This window comes from Strongylocentrotus purpuratus, unplaced genomic scaffold (assembly GCF_000002235.5).
Source record: "Strongylocentrotus purpuratus isolate Spur 01 unplaced genomic scaffold, Spur_5.0 spur5_scaffold_21, whole genome shotgun sequence".
In the NCBI taxonomy this organism is placed as follows: domain Eukaryota; kingdom Metazoa; phylum Echinodermata; class Echinoidea; order Camarodonta; family Strongylocentrotidae; genus Strongylocentrotus; species Strongylocentrotus purpuratus.
In genome coordinates this window covers 552,347-571,027 of record NW_022145607.1, presented here as the reverse complement: position 1 = coordinate 571,027, position 18,681 = coordinate 552,347, and the positions used below count along the sequence as shown (strand labels likewise).

The window sequence follows — 18,681 nt, the reverse complement described above, 5'->3', positions numbered from 1 at the left end:
AGGCCTAGTTAGGGTTAACTTTGTTCTATAATTCCTAGATGTGAAGAAAAATTGTGAAAAATACCTTTACTACTTGTAAAGGGGTCTTTATTAATAGCTACTTGCTGGCCAGGATGCCATTGTTAAAAAACTAACTCCCCCCCCCCCCCCCAAAAAAAAAAAAAAAAAATAAATAAATAAAAAAAATAAAAATAAAAAATAAAAAATAAAAAAAATAAAAAAAAATAATAATAAGTCAAAATGAAAGAATGTGTTTCCATAAAGAAGACAAACATGAAAACAGATGACGGGGGGTGTGCAAAATGGGGAGCATAGCTCACTTGCCTCTGGTGCAGGAGACCCTTTACATTAGTTTACTGCAAAATACATCATGGTAAAAAACTGGTTTATGTTAATGTAGCTAAGAGTAAGAAACTTATACACTGTAGAACACACTAGGAATCCCCACTCCAAATAGAGCTTGATAATGTGACAAATGAAACACAGCTAGATACCAGAGTACAGTAATACATATATGAATGATTGGAAATTGATTATGGAAATTAATTATGGTGATACAGTAAGGAATATCCCAGAACATCCAAATAATTTCTCCAAAACAATTGCTCATAATGCAAGCAAGAAATATCTATAACAGTGATTAACATTTATGGCAGGAGGTAATCAGGACAATGAGGTAAAATTACATGTGTTATAAAATCCATTTCTTTCTCTTCTAAGGTTAATAGCATGTCATCGCTTTTTGCATAGGTAAACTGAACCAAAAATAACCAAAATGTTTCATTCTTAAATGAACCTTAATCAATATAATTTATATTGACTCCATTTACATGGTTCTTAAATAATAAAATGGTAAATAGTACAGAACAATTTTATCATATATATTTATAGTTGGAAATAATTCTCAACACTTGGATTATTAATGTCTTTGATCATGGTAAAAGATTTATATACTGTATTATCAATACCCATATAATAGTTCAAGCATTAAGATGATATTTCCTACTAGTGGAATATAATGCGACAGAAGATGTGTAAATGTATGAGATAGGTCTTTTGACAAAAACAGGTCTCCTAGCAATACTAACACTATGCTAGTGACATACGGTCGTCCCCGCCTCACTAGCAGCCTTAGGCTAGCTAGGTTCCCACTGCCAATCTATGAACTTGATGGAGACTGATCAAACTATACTATTTTTGGCCTGGTTGGGTTTGCTTAGCAAGAGCAATCATCTCATATCTCACATTAAAGAAATTAAAGAATAAAAAAAGTAGAGAAGACTGGGACATCCAGTATTGGTGCAGAGAGGATACAGGGAGAATCTATAATTGTACATGACCCAACACCTCAAAATTAAAAGCAAGTCACAAATGCACCACAGGAGAAATCCTTTTACAGAAATCCTTTTACAGAAATCCTTTATTCCCCTTGTATTTTAGATAATTTCTAATAAAGTCTTTAACTTGCGTCCAAGTACGCTTGTGAAGAACTGCCTTTTTGTTAAGACATTGCTGAATCACACCTTTACCTGGAAGTCTGTTTTGGAAAATCTCACGGTGAAAGGTTTCATGGACAGCAGCTTTTTCGTCAGGAGTCCAGGGTCGCTTGATCTGATTCCTCTTACCGGTACTCAACTTTTCAGGTACTGCTTTCACTCTCTTGGGGCCTGCTAAAAAAAAATGAACAAAATAAAGGTATGGTAAGTTCATTTTAAAATTAACAAAGGAATGCCATCAAATCTTTCAAAAGGTTAGAATTAGTCAATTCTAATTACATTCTGTGCCTGGAACATAAAAGATTGATTGTATTTTTTTTACAGGGCACATACATGTATGTAGCAGATTTAAATCACAAGTTATTATTTTGGTCTTTTGATTGTCCCTTTTATACTCAATAGGGTTTATCATTTAAAAAGCACTTTGATCTTATAACACCCCTCTGTCATTCATAATCTCAAAAAGCATATCGGTATTGCCATTTCTTTCAGCATTCATCAATTTCCTCTTCTTTTTACCTCTCTTCTGTAATTTGCGTCTTGTCTTCTGTAGGTCCTGTGTGTACTCGATGACCTTTTCCTCAGCTGATGTTGTAGGGGAACAACCTAAAAATAAGAATAAATGTTGAATAAACAGTAAAATTAAAAAATACAGTAAACATCTTGTCAATATTGGGTGAAAATTATCAAAGTTATTGCATTTTGAATTTTTGTATTATTTTGTGAAACAGTGATATGCGTAATGTAACATTGGCTCACTAATACAGCCTGTTTTATGCATATCACTGTTTCATGTAACAATTAAAAGTTTCAAGATGCTCTAACTTTGTCACTTTTCATCTGATTTTAATGAAATTTTCACTGTTTTGCTTGTTTAATTGTGCTGTACTTATTCAAATCACTATGATACCAGTGTGGACTCTGATAACTCATTATGCAACCATGGGTTCCCTATGTACAACATTGTACTTGGAGGGCAAATTTGCTGCTTTTTGCAGCAAATTGTAAAGGTTATACGTTTTACTGCAATTGTTCGGGAATTTCTGAACAGCAAAATTTTCCTATAATATGAGGATTCCAGTAATGTTATGTTCTCTCAAAAGAAATTGCTTTGTAATTGTAAAAATATTCTATTATCTTAACATGTGGATTTGATCTGATAGGTTGTAACTAACTGATCCATGTTAAATCAAACTGTTCATATTTAAGCATACCTTTTCATGCCCATCTAGGTTATTTTGTAAGCTTTCCACTCAATTATCTTGGACCAAGTGATATAGTGATATTACGGCACAAGACTAAATCCATAACACAGAAAAAGTTTAACTGTATGTAAGCTGGGCAAGCAAAGCGGTCCAATTACCATACAGGACAATGGCAAGGCAGTATGTTGTGCCTGGAGATTATTATTTCTTTTTCATTACTGTTCATGCTGCTTATAATCCAATACAATATTCTTACTGAAATGTAATATTGTGATGCAACAGGGGATGGTCCCCATTCTAATTGAGCAGACTGACGTCTTATACTTTCAGATGACACACATTTCATATACATGCTACAGGGGATGGTCCCCAGTCTGATTCAGGAGACCAATGTGTAAAGGTATCAGGTGACACATAATATTTATGTACATGCAACAGAGGACAGTCTCCAGTCTGATTGAGCAGATTAATGATGGGGCAAAGGTATCAAAAAATATCAATGTATATATGCGAAAAGGGACCGTCCCACTCTGACTGAGCAAAAATAAGTATCAGGTAACACACATTCCATGTACATGCAACTACATGAGACAGTCCCTAGTCTAGTTGTAAATAGTATAATAAAAATTAAATATTATTATTATTATTAGTTGTGCAGATTTATGTCTTTTTTTAAGCTATCCGATGTCACAATTTTGTTTACAGTAAACTCTGCCTAAGCCGAATAATCACCTAAGTCAAAGCAATTTTTTAGATCAGATTATACAAGACATGTGTTATTTACCTCTCTCATAAGTCAAATTTCTCCTCAGTCAAACAGATTTCTGTGGTCCCAAGAGATTTGACTAAGGCAGAGTTACCTGTACATGCAAAAGGGAACTGTCCCCAGTCTGATTGAGGGGATTGAGGTGCCGGATAACACATTCTTCATATTTGTGCAACAGGGGACAGTCCCAAGTGGATGTCCATGGAACAGATATGACCATCATGTAACATACTTTTCACATATAAGTGTACATGCAACAGGGAACGGTCCCCAGTGTAATTGAACAGATTGATGTGATATGCTATCCGATAACGACATATTTTATGTAGGTCTTCATGCAACAGGGGACGGTCCCCAGTCTGATAAAGAGGAGTGTGTGTAAAGGTATACACCCTATCCATACTGTATGTACCGTCACAAGCAACAGGGGACTTCCCCAGCCAGATTGTACACTGTTGCGTATCAAAGTACAAAAGTTGATGTTTATTTATTTGATTTTTTACACATTTCTGAATATTTTTTTCTTCCAACAAACGCCACCTTCATCATTCATAACCTCAAAAAGCATACTGCCATTTCTTTCAGCATTCATCAATTTCCTCTTCTTTTTACCTCTCTTCTGTAATTTGCGTCTTGTCTTCTGTAGGTCCTGTGTGTACTCGATGACCTTTTCCTCAGATGATGTTGTAGGGGAACAACCTAAAATATAAGAATAAATGTTGAATAGACAGTAAAATTAAAAAATACAGTAAAAATCTTGTCAATAATTGTTTTATGCATATCACTGTTTCATGTTACAATTAAAAGTTTCAAGATGCTCTAACTTTGTCATTATTCATCTGATTTTGAAGATTTTTTTTAGTTTTACTTGTTTAATTGTTCTCTATGTACTCAAGTCAATTTCATATATATATATATATATATATATATATTTTTTTTTATATATAGAAACCTGTATAGTATCTGTAAAATCTCTTCTGAAAAGCACCCCTAAAAAGGGATCAAAGGTCCTCATTTTGGTATTTTGCAACCTATTTTAACAGTTCCTAAACTATTGGGAATCCAATTTCCTACCCTTTTTGCGGATCTGTCCTTCTCATCAGCTCTTAATTTGACAACCTTTTTTCTTAATTTTGCTGTTTTTGATACCCTAAATGCGAAACCCGGGTTACGCCCCTAATGATGAAAAAGTACCTTTTATCTGTTGTTGTGTTCGTGCTTGCTATTAATATAGGTCTCAATGAGACATAACCCCCCCCCCCCCTTTCGTACACAGGCCAACAGAGAAATGAATTATTCTTTCTACTAGCAGGAATGAGTCCAGCCAGCCTATATGGACATTAATGCACTGTGATCTAATAATGAGTTAATGCCACACGAATCAACATTAAGTACACACCTCACAAACGTAACTATCCACTATCCTATTCAACTTGCACCATCATGTAATATTTGGAACCATAGCACTCATAAACATTTAATATTTGTATAATATATAAGGGCACTAAAGAATATAGCATATGTGTGAAGATCAGAATAGGAATGAACATGTTTCCCCCTCTTTGCAATGCAACCATTTCTCAAGAAAAGATTTTAAACAATTAAGCTTTAGATTTTTACAACAGCATTTTGAATGTCTACTGAATTTTTGTTATGCTTAACAGTGCTTCTTTGTTGAGTTATTTATGGAATCTAAATTTTTCAGAATCTTGAACTGTTTCAAATTAACTCTCCATCCTCTTGTACTGTTGAAGACATTCAGATCCCTCAAATAATAATAATAATAATGTCAACTTGTAAAGAACACATATCCATTATAAAAGACTGCTCAAGGCGCTCTTGTAATATATCTACATAATTATACAATATTAATAACTACAACATAAACAAATGGTGCTTAAGTTTCTTCTTAAATATTTCAATTGATGATGATTGTCTCATTTCTAATGGTAAAGTTTACCATAATTTGCGTGCAACGTTAGCAAAAGCCAGCTGTCCCCCATTTGTTATTGGTTTTGGGTGTACATAACACAAACTGAACTTACCACTGACATCCGCAATATTCTCATTGTCATCATTTGGCTCAAGAGGGTCTTCCAAAATTACCTCTGTAAGGGTGATGATGATGCATGAAAAAGACCAACAAAAAGATGGATGAAATAAATATTGATGCCTCACACATTCAGTTATCTGTTCCAAAAAGTAAGTTTTAAAAATGCAACAATTTTTTGTGAAGTCAATCAACTTGATATGCATCGTCATATTGCACTAAAAATTACAACAAAAACGTTTTTTAAAAAGCATGATGGAATTTTGCATGGTTCCTCCCACTTGAAAAGAAAATCAATCTTTAAATCTAAAATTTACCAATTAGAAATAATCAAAGTGGCACAGCATGGGGGAATTAGGACAATGCATTGTGGGGGTATGCTTTTGAACATAACAGTGGTGTTCCCTGGTAATGCACTGTATTTTATAATCCCACAAGCTACATCACTGAATAATCATTCCATTTGACCAAGAAGTTAGAAAATCAATTTTGGGGCATGTAATTATCCTTGTGGCTAATGCAAAGTTAATTAGAATTTGGACTTTATCAACAGAAGCTTCTTCTCTTTCGTTTTCTTTCACTTTTTTTTTTTTGGGGGGGGGGGCTGGAAAGAGATATAGAGAGCTATGGCTCAATTATGCAATAAATGAGTCTTTCATCGAGTATGTTTCATCTTCTGTTCCCATTATTATGTGGAAAGGCATATACATATGAACGGCAAACTGTAAATTTTTGCTTTTGCACCTTGGAAGAGAAAAACAAATGTGTTCACCCATGCATAAAGTTTCTTTATGTGTTCACCTACAAGGTGAAAAGAGCATTAATTTCCTTTAATTTGACGTACAATATATTGAGTTTTATGAAAGTCTACTATGACAAAACTGAACTTTAAAAAGTGTTTATTGTTGTTGAGTGTACATTGTATATATATATATATATTTTTTTTTTTTATGTATGTGCTGCAATATAAATTTGCCAGAGATGTTTAATAATTCTGTTCAAGTATTTTATCAAATCTGTAGCATTCTAGATATAGTAATATTGCAAAAACATTTATAAAAAAGGATACAGTATAATGGCTTAGGAGGAAAACAGATTTGTCCCACCACACAGATATTGCTTAGAATTGTATTTGTCCTTTTATAGCTTCAAAGGCTTACTGAGAGAAGAAGTTTAATATGAAAGATGCCACTGTTTTGTGAAATAATCTAGTAGTTGTAGATCAACTTGAAGGTACAATATACATATAAACATACCTTCCCCTTTATCCAACTGGATGTCATCAAGTCCCTTTCCACTCAGACAACTTAGATCTCCACTGTCTAACTGCAGCAAAACCTTTGAAACCTTGGCCAGTTGTAAAGTCTCGTCTGGTAGACGATAGTATTCTCTGTGAACATGAATATCATGCCCCAAGAACTTTGCAAGGATGTCTTCCTCATTCCGTTCTAGATTCATCAGTTGAGAGACTGTTCCTATATGCTTCCGAAGTCTTGTTGATCTAAGAAACTCTGGTCTACTTGCTCCACAAAGATCAGCATGCTTGCGAAGAGTATCACATCCTCTGATGTGTCCATTGCTATGCAACATTGCAAAGACAAATTTGTTGTCATCCAAAACCCCAGCTTTCTCTCTGTTGTGATTGAGTAGATCCAAGCTATCCTTCATTACCTCAGTTAGCAACATAGGAACAGTGCGGCCCTTCTTCCCTACGATTTCTATGCGCCATAACATCTTGCACAGTTCTTGTTCCCACTTTGACAAGCCTTCCAACAGAGTTAGGCCCTCAGAACCTTTTCTGCATTTATGAAGGTCTTCTACTCTCATCTTAGAAACCTCCCCTGATCTCTTGCGGTTGAATACCAACAATAAAGTCAGGGTAACTTCAGACAGATGTTTCCAATGTTGCTGAATGTTCGATGGATCACTGAGTAGATTTTGTTTCCCATGTTTCATTTCTTTCTTCAGGAATGATGCCAGGGTCTGAATGTCAGTTGTTATTGGCAAGAATTGGGGGTTGTTCCTCTTGTTTTGCGTAAGTGTGCGTAGGGCATGGGACGAAACCTGCTCATGCCAGTTCATGTCCAGGAGCTTGGAGAAGTTATTGCATCTGTCCTCAAGGACCTTATCACCTGCCATTATACCTTCTGCTAGCAATATATTACAGACCTTCTTCATGGTATGTCCAAGTTTGAGTGCTAAACTTGGAGTGACATACAAATGCCTCTTCCCGTCAAACCCAGCTACTGTTCTTGTAGCCTCCACCACATCTCTGAACTTGCTCGGGTCAATTAAATCAGCCAAAGATGTAGTACTGTTCTTCGTTTTTCGTCTGTATTGTAATACCATTCTTCCAACCTCTCTCAATTTATTTCGGATGTGATTATACTGCTCACTATCATGTCCCAACTTGAGAGCAAACTTGTCAGCCAATTTCTTCATGAGAGGGTCATTCTTAATGAAGCTTCCAACACCTTCCTCATCATCTCTCAATCCAGCAAATATAGCACGAACTGCCTCGGAGCCCTCAAAAGGTAACATCATTTTACCAGCTTTGACACGATTTCTTCGCATGCGCTTCCTGACTGGTTCATCTGTCTTCTCATCAAACACACAACTATGCTTCCACAGGTCTCTTTTTGCAAAAAAGCCATAGCAGGTATTGCACGGTACATATTTATCACAGTCAGCATCTTTTTTGTTGGGTCGGTATACTGGTATCAGTACACCTTCCTTGTTTTTTAGCACCTCTGCATTGTGAAGGAAGTTGCCATAGTTTCGCATCTTTGTTAACAACTTGTTGTCTTGTGTTGCTAACCATTCAACAACTTGGGGTTCATTTTTATGTGCCTTAAACTCCCTTAAATGTCTTGGAAATTTCATAACATACCGTTGGCAAAATGGGCAATATGTCCCTTTGTTGTATTTTCTTCCATTTGTATTGTCTGTGCACATAACTGTTGGCTGCTCATCTACAGTAGATGGATCTTGCGTGTTTATCACAGTGACAGAATGCCCTGCATCTCTTGAATCTTGTGTAAGGTCAGGATCCTGTTTATCTCCATCTACTGGATCTGGTGCAAAGTCAGTATCATTGTCCCAATCGTCTGCTGAATCTGGTGCAAAGTCAGTACTATCACTGTCATCTTCATCTGCTGAATCTGGTGCAAAGTCAGAATCTTTATCATCATCATCTACTGGATCTGGGGCAAAGTCATCATTGTCATCATCTGCTGAATCTGGTGCAAAGTCATCATCATTGTCATCATCTGCTGGATCTGGTGCAACATCAGGAGTCTGTTTATCTTCATCTGCTGAATCTAGTGTACAGTCAGGGGTCTGTTTATCTCTATATCTTGAATTTGGTGCAACATCAGGATTCTGTTTATCTCTATCTCCTGAATCTGGTGCAACATCAGGATCCTGTTTATCTCTATCTCCTGAATCTGGTGCAACATCAGGATCCTGTTTATCTCTATCTCTTGAATCTGGTGCAACATCAGGATTCTGTTTATCTCTATCTCCTGAATCTGGTGCAACATCAGGATCCTGTTTATCTCTATCTCCTGAATCTGGTGCAACATCAGGATCCTGTTTATCTCTATCTCCTGAATCTGGTGCAACATCAGGATCCTGTTTATCTCTATCTCCTGAATCTGGTGCAACATCAGGATTCTGTTTATCTCTATCTCCTGAATCTGGTGCAACATCAGGATTCTGTTTATCTCTATCTCCTGAATCTGGTGCAACATCAGGATCCTGTTTATCTCTATCTCCTGAATCTGGTGCAACATCAGAATCCTGTTTATCTCTATCTCCTGAATCTGGTGCAACATCAGGATCTTGTTTATCTCTATCTCCTGAATCTGGTGCAACATCAGAATCCTGTTTATCTCTATCTCCTGAATCTGGTGCAACATCAGGATCTTGTTTATCTCGATCTCCTGAATCTGGTGCAAATTCAGGATCAGTGTGAATAACATCCTCCAATGGTGTCAAAATGCCTGGTTCATCTTCATTTCTGCCTCTAGATGCTGCTGAACCACCCTGTTCATTCTCATCTCTGCATTTATATCCAGATTCTTTGATACATGCCTTCCCTTTGTCATTCTTACCATTACAGCATTCAATAATGGCTTCATTTATATGCTGTAATCTCTTGAAATTTGATAACCCTGAATTTAAGCCACCATCGTCTTCAGAATCCAGTACAGTTTCATAGTTCCCATCATCTTCATTCCTGGAATCTACACTCAATGCTATCTTGTTATATAGTTTTTCTTTTTTTCTCCATGAGAGACCTTTCGCAGCATAGTCGTATCGAATCTCTTCTCCTTGCTCAATATCACGTAGAGAGAATAAACACAAATGTAGTGTTCCAGAACAGCTAATGATCTTTCTCATCCTTGCATTGCAAGAGCGTTTTGATGGAGCACTATCATTCACAAGACGAGCTAAATGGTTGGTGTCAGATGCATCAATGCTGAAAAGAAAATAGGAAAAAAGAAAGAAAAAATACACACTTAATTCATTCCAAGAGGTACATGCAATGCACAAAACACTCAAATCACTTAAACCTTATCAAAGTATCTGTATATTGTAATTCAAATTCCAGCATTTTCATTTGCATGATTTTCTTGAAAAATAATGTAGTCAACTCTGCTGAGGTCAAACCAGTAGAATTCAGGAACAATGAACTGTATAGACTGTCAACTTGGAAGATTGGGGGCGATTGTTTGACTTAAACATCATAAGCGATCATTATTAGAGATATTATACATATCAGTATATATAATTCTTTGTCATTTACCACCGCCACTCCTACCCACTTGTGTTTCCATCGTGTACAATTATAATGTATTGTAAGTGTGGTTTCTAATATATTGATGTAATTTTTATATATTTTTGTCCATAGTGTTTTTTGCGTGGTTTCTTCTTATTCTTCTTATGTTTCACTTCATAGCGATTAGTCAGAGTGACCAATATCAATCTGTCGCTCTGTCGCTAAGACACACACAAAAAAAAAAAAAGGAAATGGCTAATTTCCACAGATTTTTTTCCGCCTTTTGCTTCTATCAGCGGAAAAGAAAATCCAAAATCCGGGAAAAAGTAGAAACCCGTGAATACGCAAAAAATTGTCATGCCTGAAGCTTTCTACACAATTTGAACATAAGTTTGCCGCTTTTGTGTATTCATTAGCATAGTTACTGCAACTAGGGGACGATCCCCAGTCTAGCATACTCTTTGCAGCTTTTGTGTAATCTTTAGCATCATTACTGCAAAGGGGGACGATCCCCAGTCTAGGTACATTGTGCTCTAAGCTTTATACACAACTTAATTGAACATGAGTTTGCCACTTTTGTGTATTCACTAGCAAAGTTACTGCAAAAGGGAACAGTCCCCAGTCTAGGTACATTGTGCTCTAAGCTTTATACACAATTTGAACATGAGTTTGCCGCTTTTGTGTATTCACTAGCATATTACTGCAAAAGGGGATGGTCCCCAGTCAGGTTACAATGCACTTTAAGCGTTGAATAAAAATCATCAGAATAATTATTTACTTTTACATGTATTTCTACCAAGATTGATAACTTTCATGAAATATGAACAAATAATACAAATTGATTTATTAATTCTCATATTAAGTAGTGAAAACACAATTAAAGTCTACTGACCTAAAATGACCTTTCACCTTGAATTTGTGACCTGTAATTTGTGTCATATGATTGTGGTACTTGATAACCCTTGGGTTCGTTTCATGGAATTTGACACGGTACTTTAGAAATTATGCTAAAAATTCAAAATCTTGATGTTAATTCATGCAACAAGAAAGTTTAAGTTTGCAGACCTGAAATTACATTTGACCTTGACTTTGTCACCTAAAAACTAATCACATGTTTGGTGATACTTGCATGATTACCCTTATGTTCAAGTTTTATGGAACAGGAATGTATACTTTCAAAATGTTGATAAAAATTCAAAATCTTAACCTTTGGTAAGTTTTGATGTTGATGCCACAACATAGTCTAAGTTTGTTGACCTGAAATGACCTTGATTGACTTTAACTTTGCGACCTGAAATTCTACTCACATGATTGGGGATACTTCAAAATTCTTTAGTCTACATGTAAGTTTAATTGAATAAGGACTTATACTTTCAAAATTATATCAAAAATTCCAAAACTAACTTTGGGTAAAGTTTGTGATGTTGACACTGCCACCGCCGCCACCAGAAAAGCAACGAGCTACATGTATGTCTACTGCACAGAAGAATGGGGAATCTAGTGCATGCATGTATCAACTTTTGTGGTGACATGTGAATTACAGTATTAGAGCAATATATCTCTCAGAATAAATACAGAGCTCTTTCTATCATACAACAGCCATGAACACCAAAGAGATTAAATACATGTAGTTATCAACATTTGTATTTTTTTTTAAAAAGGATTAAAAAAAACCCTCATTTAGAGTGTCAGACTGGCCAAATTATTGTGCTTCTTTATGCCTCGGATAACAACTTCCAAAATTCTATGTATTCTATTATTCAATATATTGACAATAGCTACATCGATCATGGTCAGACAGCACAAGTATCAGTTGTCAGATTATTACATTCCGTTTATGTTCGTTTGTACTCTCATACCCAATAGGGGGTCAAAGAGTCAGTACAATTCTACAAATTCTACAATGAACTATGAAACTATAAGTATAAGGCAACAGAATATCTTTTGAATTTAAATGCTTACCATTACAAGACAGCAGGAAATGTAGGGAAAGAAGATAGGTATTTGTAGAACAGGACACAATGAAAAAATTTACAAGTACAAATGACAAAATAATACAAAAAGAATGATGACAGTAAAGACAATTAAAAACATTAAAACTGCACAGAACAAATAAAAAACATCTACATGTGTATGATGCCTGGACAGAGATAGCAGAATGAGAGGGCTGTGGTAAAGGTGATGGAACAGAGGGTGCATGAGACAGACTAGGAGCTGAAACGAGTGATAATGAATGTTGATGAAGAGAAATTGATGATGGATGAGATGATAAAGAAGGGCAAGATGAATTGTCACATGTAGATGGTGGAAAATGAGAAGACACAGGAGTTGGTGGAGGTGCTAGGGGGGTATCATCACTCTCAGTCTCATCACTCATATAGGTAGAGCTGTGGGGAACACAAAAAAAGATGTAACCTAGATAACACCAAAATCTAGTTTCCTTGCTGCCCCCCCCCCCCCCCCCGGCCCCCCATCAAAAATGTAGGAAGTATTAGGTAAATGTATTTTTAGTTATATACGTTTTTGGTCATTGTTTACCTCTTATCCTACGTACACTGCAAATATTGAAATTTAAAAAAATAATAGTTTATTTATTAAATGATACGCCAGTACATATTACACATGTCAGCTCCACTGAGGGGACGGTCCCTATGGTCAGGTTACATTGTGCTCTAAGCTTATACTATTTGAACATGAGTATGCTGCTTTTGTGTATTCACTAGCATATTACTACAAAAGGGGACGGTCCCCAGTCTGGTTATTGCACTTTAAGCTTATATATACACAATTTTAACATGAGTTTGCCGCTTTTGTGTATTCATGCACTAGCATAGTTACTTTACTGCAAATGGGGACGGTCGATCCCCAGTCAGGTTATTGCACTTTAAGCTACACTATTGCCCTTCAAGCTTACACAATTTGAACATGAGTTTGGCGCTTTTGTGTATTCACTAGCATAGTTACTGCAAAAGGGGACGGTCCCCAGTCCATCTTTGCTGCATTGTGAGCTAAGCTTATTTGAACATGAGATTGCCGCTTTTGTGTATTCACTAGCATAGTTACTGCAAAAGGGGACGGTCCCCAGTCAGGTTACATTAATTGCACTCTTTAACTTATACACAATTTGAACATGAGTTTGCCGCTTTTGTGTATTCACTAGCATAGTTACTGCAAAAGGGGACGGTCCCCAGTCCATCTTTGCTGCGACCTAAGCTTATTTGAACATGAGTTTGCCACTTTTGTGTATTCACTAGCATAGTTACTGCAAAAGGGGACGGTCCCCATTCAGGTTACATTAATTGCACTCTTTAACTTATACACAATTTGAACATGAGTTGCCGCTTTTGTGTATTTACTAGCTACTGCAAAAGGGGACGGTCCCCAGTCCATCTTTGCTGCATTGTGATCTAAGCTTATTTGAACATGAGTTTGCCGCTTTTGTGTATTCACTAGCATAGTAGTTACTGCAAAAGGGGACGGTCCCCAGTCAGGTTACATTAATTGCACTCTTTAACTTATACACAATTTGAACATAAGTTGGCCGCTTTTGTGTATTCACTAGCTACTGCAAAAGGGGACGGTCCCCAGTCCATCTTTGCTGCATTGTGATCGAAGCTTATTTGAACATGAGTTTGCCGCTTTTGTGTATTCACTAGCATATAGTTACTGCAAAAGGGGACGGCCGGTCCCCAGTCAGGTTACATATAATAGCATTCTTTAACTTATACACAATTTGAACATGAGTTTGCCGCTTTTGTGTATTCACTAGCATAGTTACTGCAAAAGGGGACGGTCCCCAGTCGATCTTCGCTGCATTGTGACCTATAAGCTTATTTGAACATGAGTTTGCCACTTTTGTGTATTCACTAGCATAGTTACTGCAAAAGGGGACGGTCCCCAGTCAGGTTACATTAATTGCACTCTTTAACTTATACACAATTTGAACATGAGTTTGGACGCATTTTTGTATTCAGCATAGTTACTGCAAAAGGGGACGGTCCCCATTCAGGTACATTAATAGCACTCTTTAACTTATACACAATTTGAACATGGGTTTGCAGCTTTTGTGTATTCACTAGCATAGTTACTGCAAAAGGGGACGGTCCCCAGTCCATCCTTGCTGCATTAGTAATCTAAGCTTATTTGAACATGAGTTTGCCACTTTTGTGTATTGATTAGCATATTTATTGCAAAAGGGGACGGTCTCCAGTCTGGCTTCATTTCCCTCTAGGCTTTACACACAACTTGCATCCTGTGCATGTTGCTTTTTTCTTTAATTTTAGTATGATCATGATCATGAGTTGGAGGTCATCCATGCAACATTACAGTGTATCTCTACAAAGTAATTTAGGTCTAAATATCTCTAGCTCTTTTTCTCTCCCATGCATCTATTGGTCATTTATTTATTTATTTATACATTTTGTTGCTACATGTAATTTCTTTGCTTGTCATCAGGAATAATCTTACTTTCTTTAGTATTCTGCTCTCTGTTTAAGAGAATAATTTCACACTTGGTGTTCCGACAGACTGTCAACAATTACAATGGTATTTAAGGCAAATCACAAATCCCTCTTTATTTGTTGAGTGATTCTGATTTTCTTTTCTTTTGTAGACCTTACTACATGTCTGTGTGGTCAAATTGATATCGGATCGGAACAATCCTGATTTGCTTGAATAATTTCAAAGTTATGATTGATATGTGGCCCCAAGTTCTAGGATGACATACTGCTTTCCAAATTGAATTTCATTTCATATCATTATCGATATATATCTTTTAAACACAACAAAAAACTCCCCTTACCAAAGCAAACAAAAATTTTTAACAAAATTTGTTGAGCAAAAAACAATTAAAATTATATACTGGTGAATTGTCAAAAAAAATGTCACTTTTCAAAAGTTTAATTATTTTTTTTTTTTTTTTTTTTTTTTTTTGGTTTTCTGTGTCAAACCAAACTTTGGCGAAGTTGCTTTCTTCCATTGTTTGACCGCGTCACGCCTACATGTATCCCCGACACTTATTTTATCACGGTTGGCTGACACCATTTTTTGGGGAAAAAAAGTAATGTTCAGCTTTCTTTAATCTACACAATCTATTCAGTTTATGGAAAGAATTGGCATCAACCAACACGAGTCAGCATATCACATGTGAAAATACCGGGTAGTCGTTTTTCGAGCATTATTTAAATAGTACATTTTTAGCATTTCATGCTTCATACAGTACATGCAGTTAAAAACGTGCTCACTCAACCATGATAAACATCAACAGCGCTTACATGTAAACAACACCAAAAAGGGCTTGTTTATACAAAATTAATCTAGTTTGAACTGGGGGGGGGGGTACTTTTGTGTTGTGTTGTTTTTTATCAACAAACACATTCCATAGTTATACTATTACATGCAATTATTGTATTATAACCCGTCGATAAGTACACTGAATAGTAAACAATTTTGGAATGCAAGTATGTTTTATATACAGTGCATCCCAGAAAAAACGAAACCGAGAAGTATCGATGTTCTATCATAACTTAATCACAACTATAATTAATGAATGATACATATTTGGAAAGCTTAGAGTCTCCTCTTTCATGTGATGCTACTCAGATAATGCATATTTCACGTGTGAGTGATTAAAAGCAATTTGAAGGAAGGAAACCAAAAAGACATTTGGCGGGCGGTATCTGAGTTTCTGCCCTTTCATATGACACCTCAATCAGGAAAAATGAGCGAGGAATGACAAAGTTCTGTTTGTTTAAAGTAGTGCTTGCATTTCCATAATTTTATTAAACAAATTCGTTTTCACTGGCTGCCTGCCGTATCAATAAACGAAATTAACAAAAGACTTAACTCCGCTTCGTTGACAATCAGCCGTAGACGAGAGTCTTTATGCATGGCTGATTGTCAACGAAACGGAGTTAAGTCTTTTGTCAAATCTGCTTTTTGCTACGGCAGGCACCCAGTGAAAACGAATTCGTTTGTTAAAATTATGAAAATGAAAGGGCTACTTTAAACAAACAGAACTTTGTTATTCCTGGCTCATTTTTCTTGATTGAGGTATCATATGAACGGAGCAGACAATGAAGTTTTCTAAAAATTTTACAAGCACTTTGATGACCATCCATAAGGGCCATTCCGGAAATACTGTGAGAGTGTAGTTTCGAAAGAAGGGTTTTTGCTATGTTACATGGACAAGAACATTTTGTAACAGATATTATTCTTACCACATTGTTTTACCCTCATGCTGGAAGAAAAATTGGTAGCTGTGGTGACTTGTATATTCCCTCCTCCCAGCTTCTTGCTCACTTATAGTCTCTCCCTTGTACTCCAGTAGAAATGCACCTTTCGGGAAGTCTTTAACAGCAAATAATCCATGTCCTGAATAGGGCAGCAACATTTAATATTGCAAGAAATTAAACAGAAGTGAGGTAATAATGTACCTATAAGATTCTTACATTCTAAAATTAAAAAAAGAAGGTTGTGGGGAAAAATTTAAAATTTAAATTTAATTTAAAGGTTAATTTATGTAGCATCATGTTACACTTTAAATCAAAATCTATTCATTCAACCCAAGATTTTGATTTTCCCAAAGTTAGGAAATGCAATGTATGGAAATGCTTTCTCACCATGGTAGTAATAATCCCCACATTTAGCTAAATATTAATATACAGACAATTCCCCTTTTCAGCTCCAAATTTACATACTGTCATGGGAACACTAATACAAATACTTTTGGGGTTTACTCTGTCTGAATTGGTTTGAACCAAGATCTAATGTACAATATAAATGTACATGTAGAGTCTAGGTGGAAAGACAACACTGATGATGCCTCATCGCAGTAGCCTGAACTATAGAAACTGAAGAATGGTAAATTTGGAAGAAGAAAAAATAGAAAGCAAAGTATCTATCCATGAAGAATAATTAATAATATATCAAGAGAATATGACACAGGAAAATGGTGTTCTTCATTTCTAAGTATAGTATTGACCGAAAATCTATAAATACATACCAACTTCAGAGTTGAGAAACTTTGGTTCAAATCCTTCTGGGTCTTCATATTTGTTCCCCAGGTACTTCTCATAATTTCCTGGTGTACACTTTCTTCCTTTTGATCTTGTAACTCTTCCTGCCATTACTGAAAAAAAGCAAAAGGTACAGTCAAGCACAGTATTTCATTTATCTACCACATTTATAACACACGGACATTTTAAAACATTCTAAAAAAATTTCATCTAGATTTTGGGGACTTTTTTGTGAAAATATTTCAAAAACGTTTTTCTTGGACGTTAAAAAGAAACCTTTTTTTCTTCATTATGTCCATCGTCCAACGTCTATATCAACAAGACTGCACAGTTAAAAAAATGCCACCACCATAGAGCAAATTTACAAACAAAAACAGAAGCAATTTTTCAAATACATGTTTGACCCTTTGATCTTAGTTCTCAGGTTCCTAAAATCTTATTAGTTCATTGGCTCTGCGAGATTCATACATGTCCTGAGTTTGATGGTTAATCTATCCTTCTGTTCTAAGTCTTTAAGTCTTTATGAAAAGCTTTTCTATGAACCCCCCCCCCCTACAACAAAAGAATTGGAGATCATAAAGGTACAAAATCATTAATATTCACAATGTTTCAGTTTCTGACCAAACCACCCCAGAATCACCTCTGAGGTGAAGAAAGATTGATATTTCTCAACTAGATTGTAGGCTTACACAACGTGTATAATGAGCTACTCTAAATCTCATTTTTATCCCCCCCCCCCCCCCCCCCCGTTTATCAAAAAATAATCAGTTCCTGTTATAAAGCAAAGAAATTTTACCTACTCCTTCAGGATTCTTGTTGGTATAAGAGGTCTACAATCATTGTTATAACGTCATTCAAGGCTAGTATGTCCTCCTTGTATCCCACGATGATAATTAAGAGTGCTTGCATTAATGATTCAACCTGAATTTCAAAAGTTTCCTGATCCTCAACAGGTTCCAAATCCAGTTGTTGATCCTGTTGATTGAAAAGCAAAGAACAGAACAAAATAATGAAAATTTCTAGTATTAGTCAACTATGCTATTGAAATTATTCATAAGAAAAAATAAATGTCATTGACAAAATGAATAGGACCAACACTCTCTCAAAAGTAGTGTTTGTTTTATTACATCCTACAATCTACTCTCTGAATGCTATATGGTAAATTGTTCAAGTCTGGAGTAGGTCTACTCTTTTTGAGATGTCTTAGCAATCTACAAATGTGTATATGGACTGACCAACAATCCAAAAAATCATATGTACTGTAGCTGCTCATCATGGTAAAGAAGATGAAAGAATATTCAGATTAATATAATAATAATAATAATAATAATAATAATACATATGATTTATAAGGCGCCAAATCCA

General features: G+C 35.8%; 1 protein-coding gene across 3 annotated transcripts; it reads right to left on the bottom strand.

The window, feature by feature from the left end:
- Window positions 1-1,210: 1,210 nt before the first annotated feature.
- Window positions 1,211-18,381, bottom strand: LOC115928151. Of its 3 annotated transcripts, none has more exons than XM_030994992.1 (8): window positions 18,113-18,381; window positions 17,304-17,429; window positions 16,519-16,672; window positions 6,774-10,000; window positions 5,513-5,575; window positions 4,080-4,166; window positions 2,016-2,102; window positions 1,211-1,670 (listed from the first exon to the last, which is right to left on the bottom strand). In XM_030994992.1, exons 2-8 carry the CDS (start codon window positions 17,425-17,427, stop codon window positions 1,408-1,410), a joined length of 4,005 nt encoding a protein of 1,334 aa, XP_030850852.1. In that variant the 5' UTR covers window positions 17,428-17,429; window positions 18,113-18,381; the 3' UTR covers window positions 1,211-1,407. The 3 variants fall into 3 exon arrangements, with proteins under 3 accessions (XP_030850852.1, XP_030850854.1, XP_030850853.1); XM_030994994.1 differs by having other exon boundaries at window positions 1,211-1,667; XM_030994993.1 differs by having other exon boundaries at window positions 18,117-18,381.
- Between the last annotated feature and the right edge of the window lie 300 nt (window positions 18,382-18,681).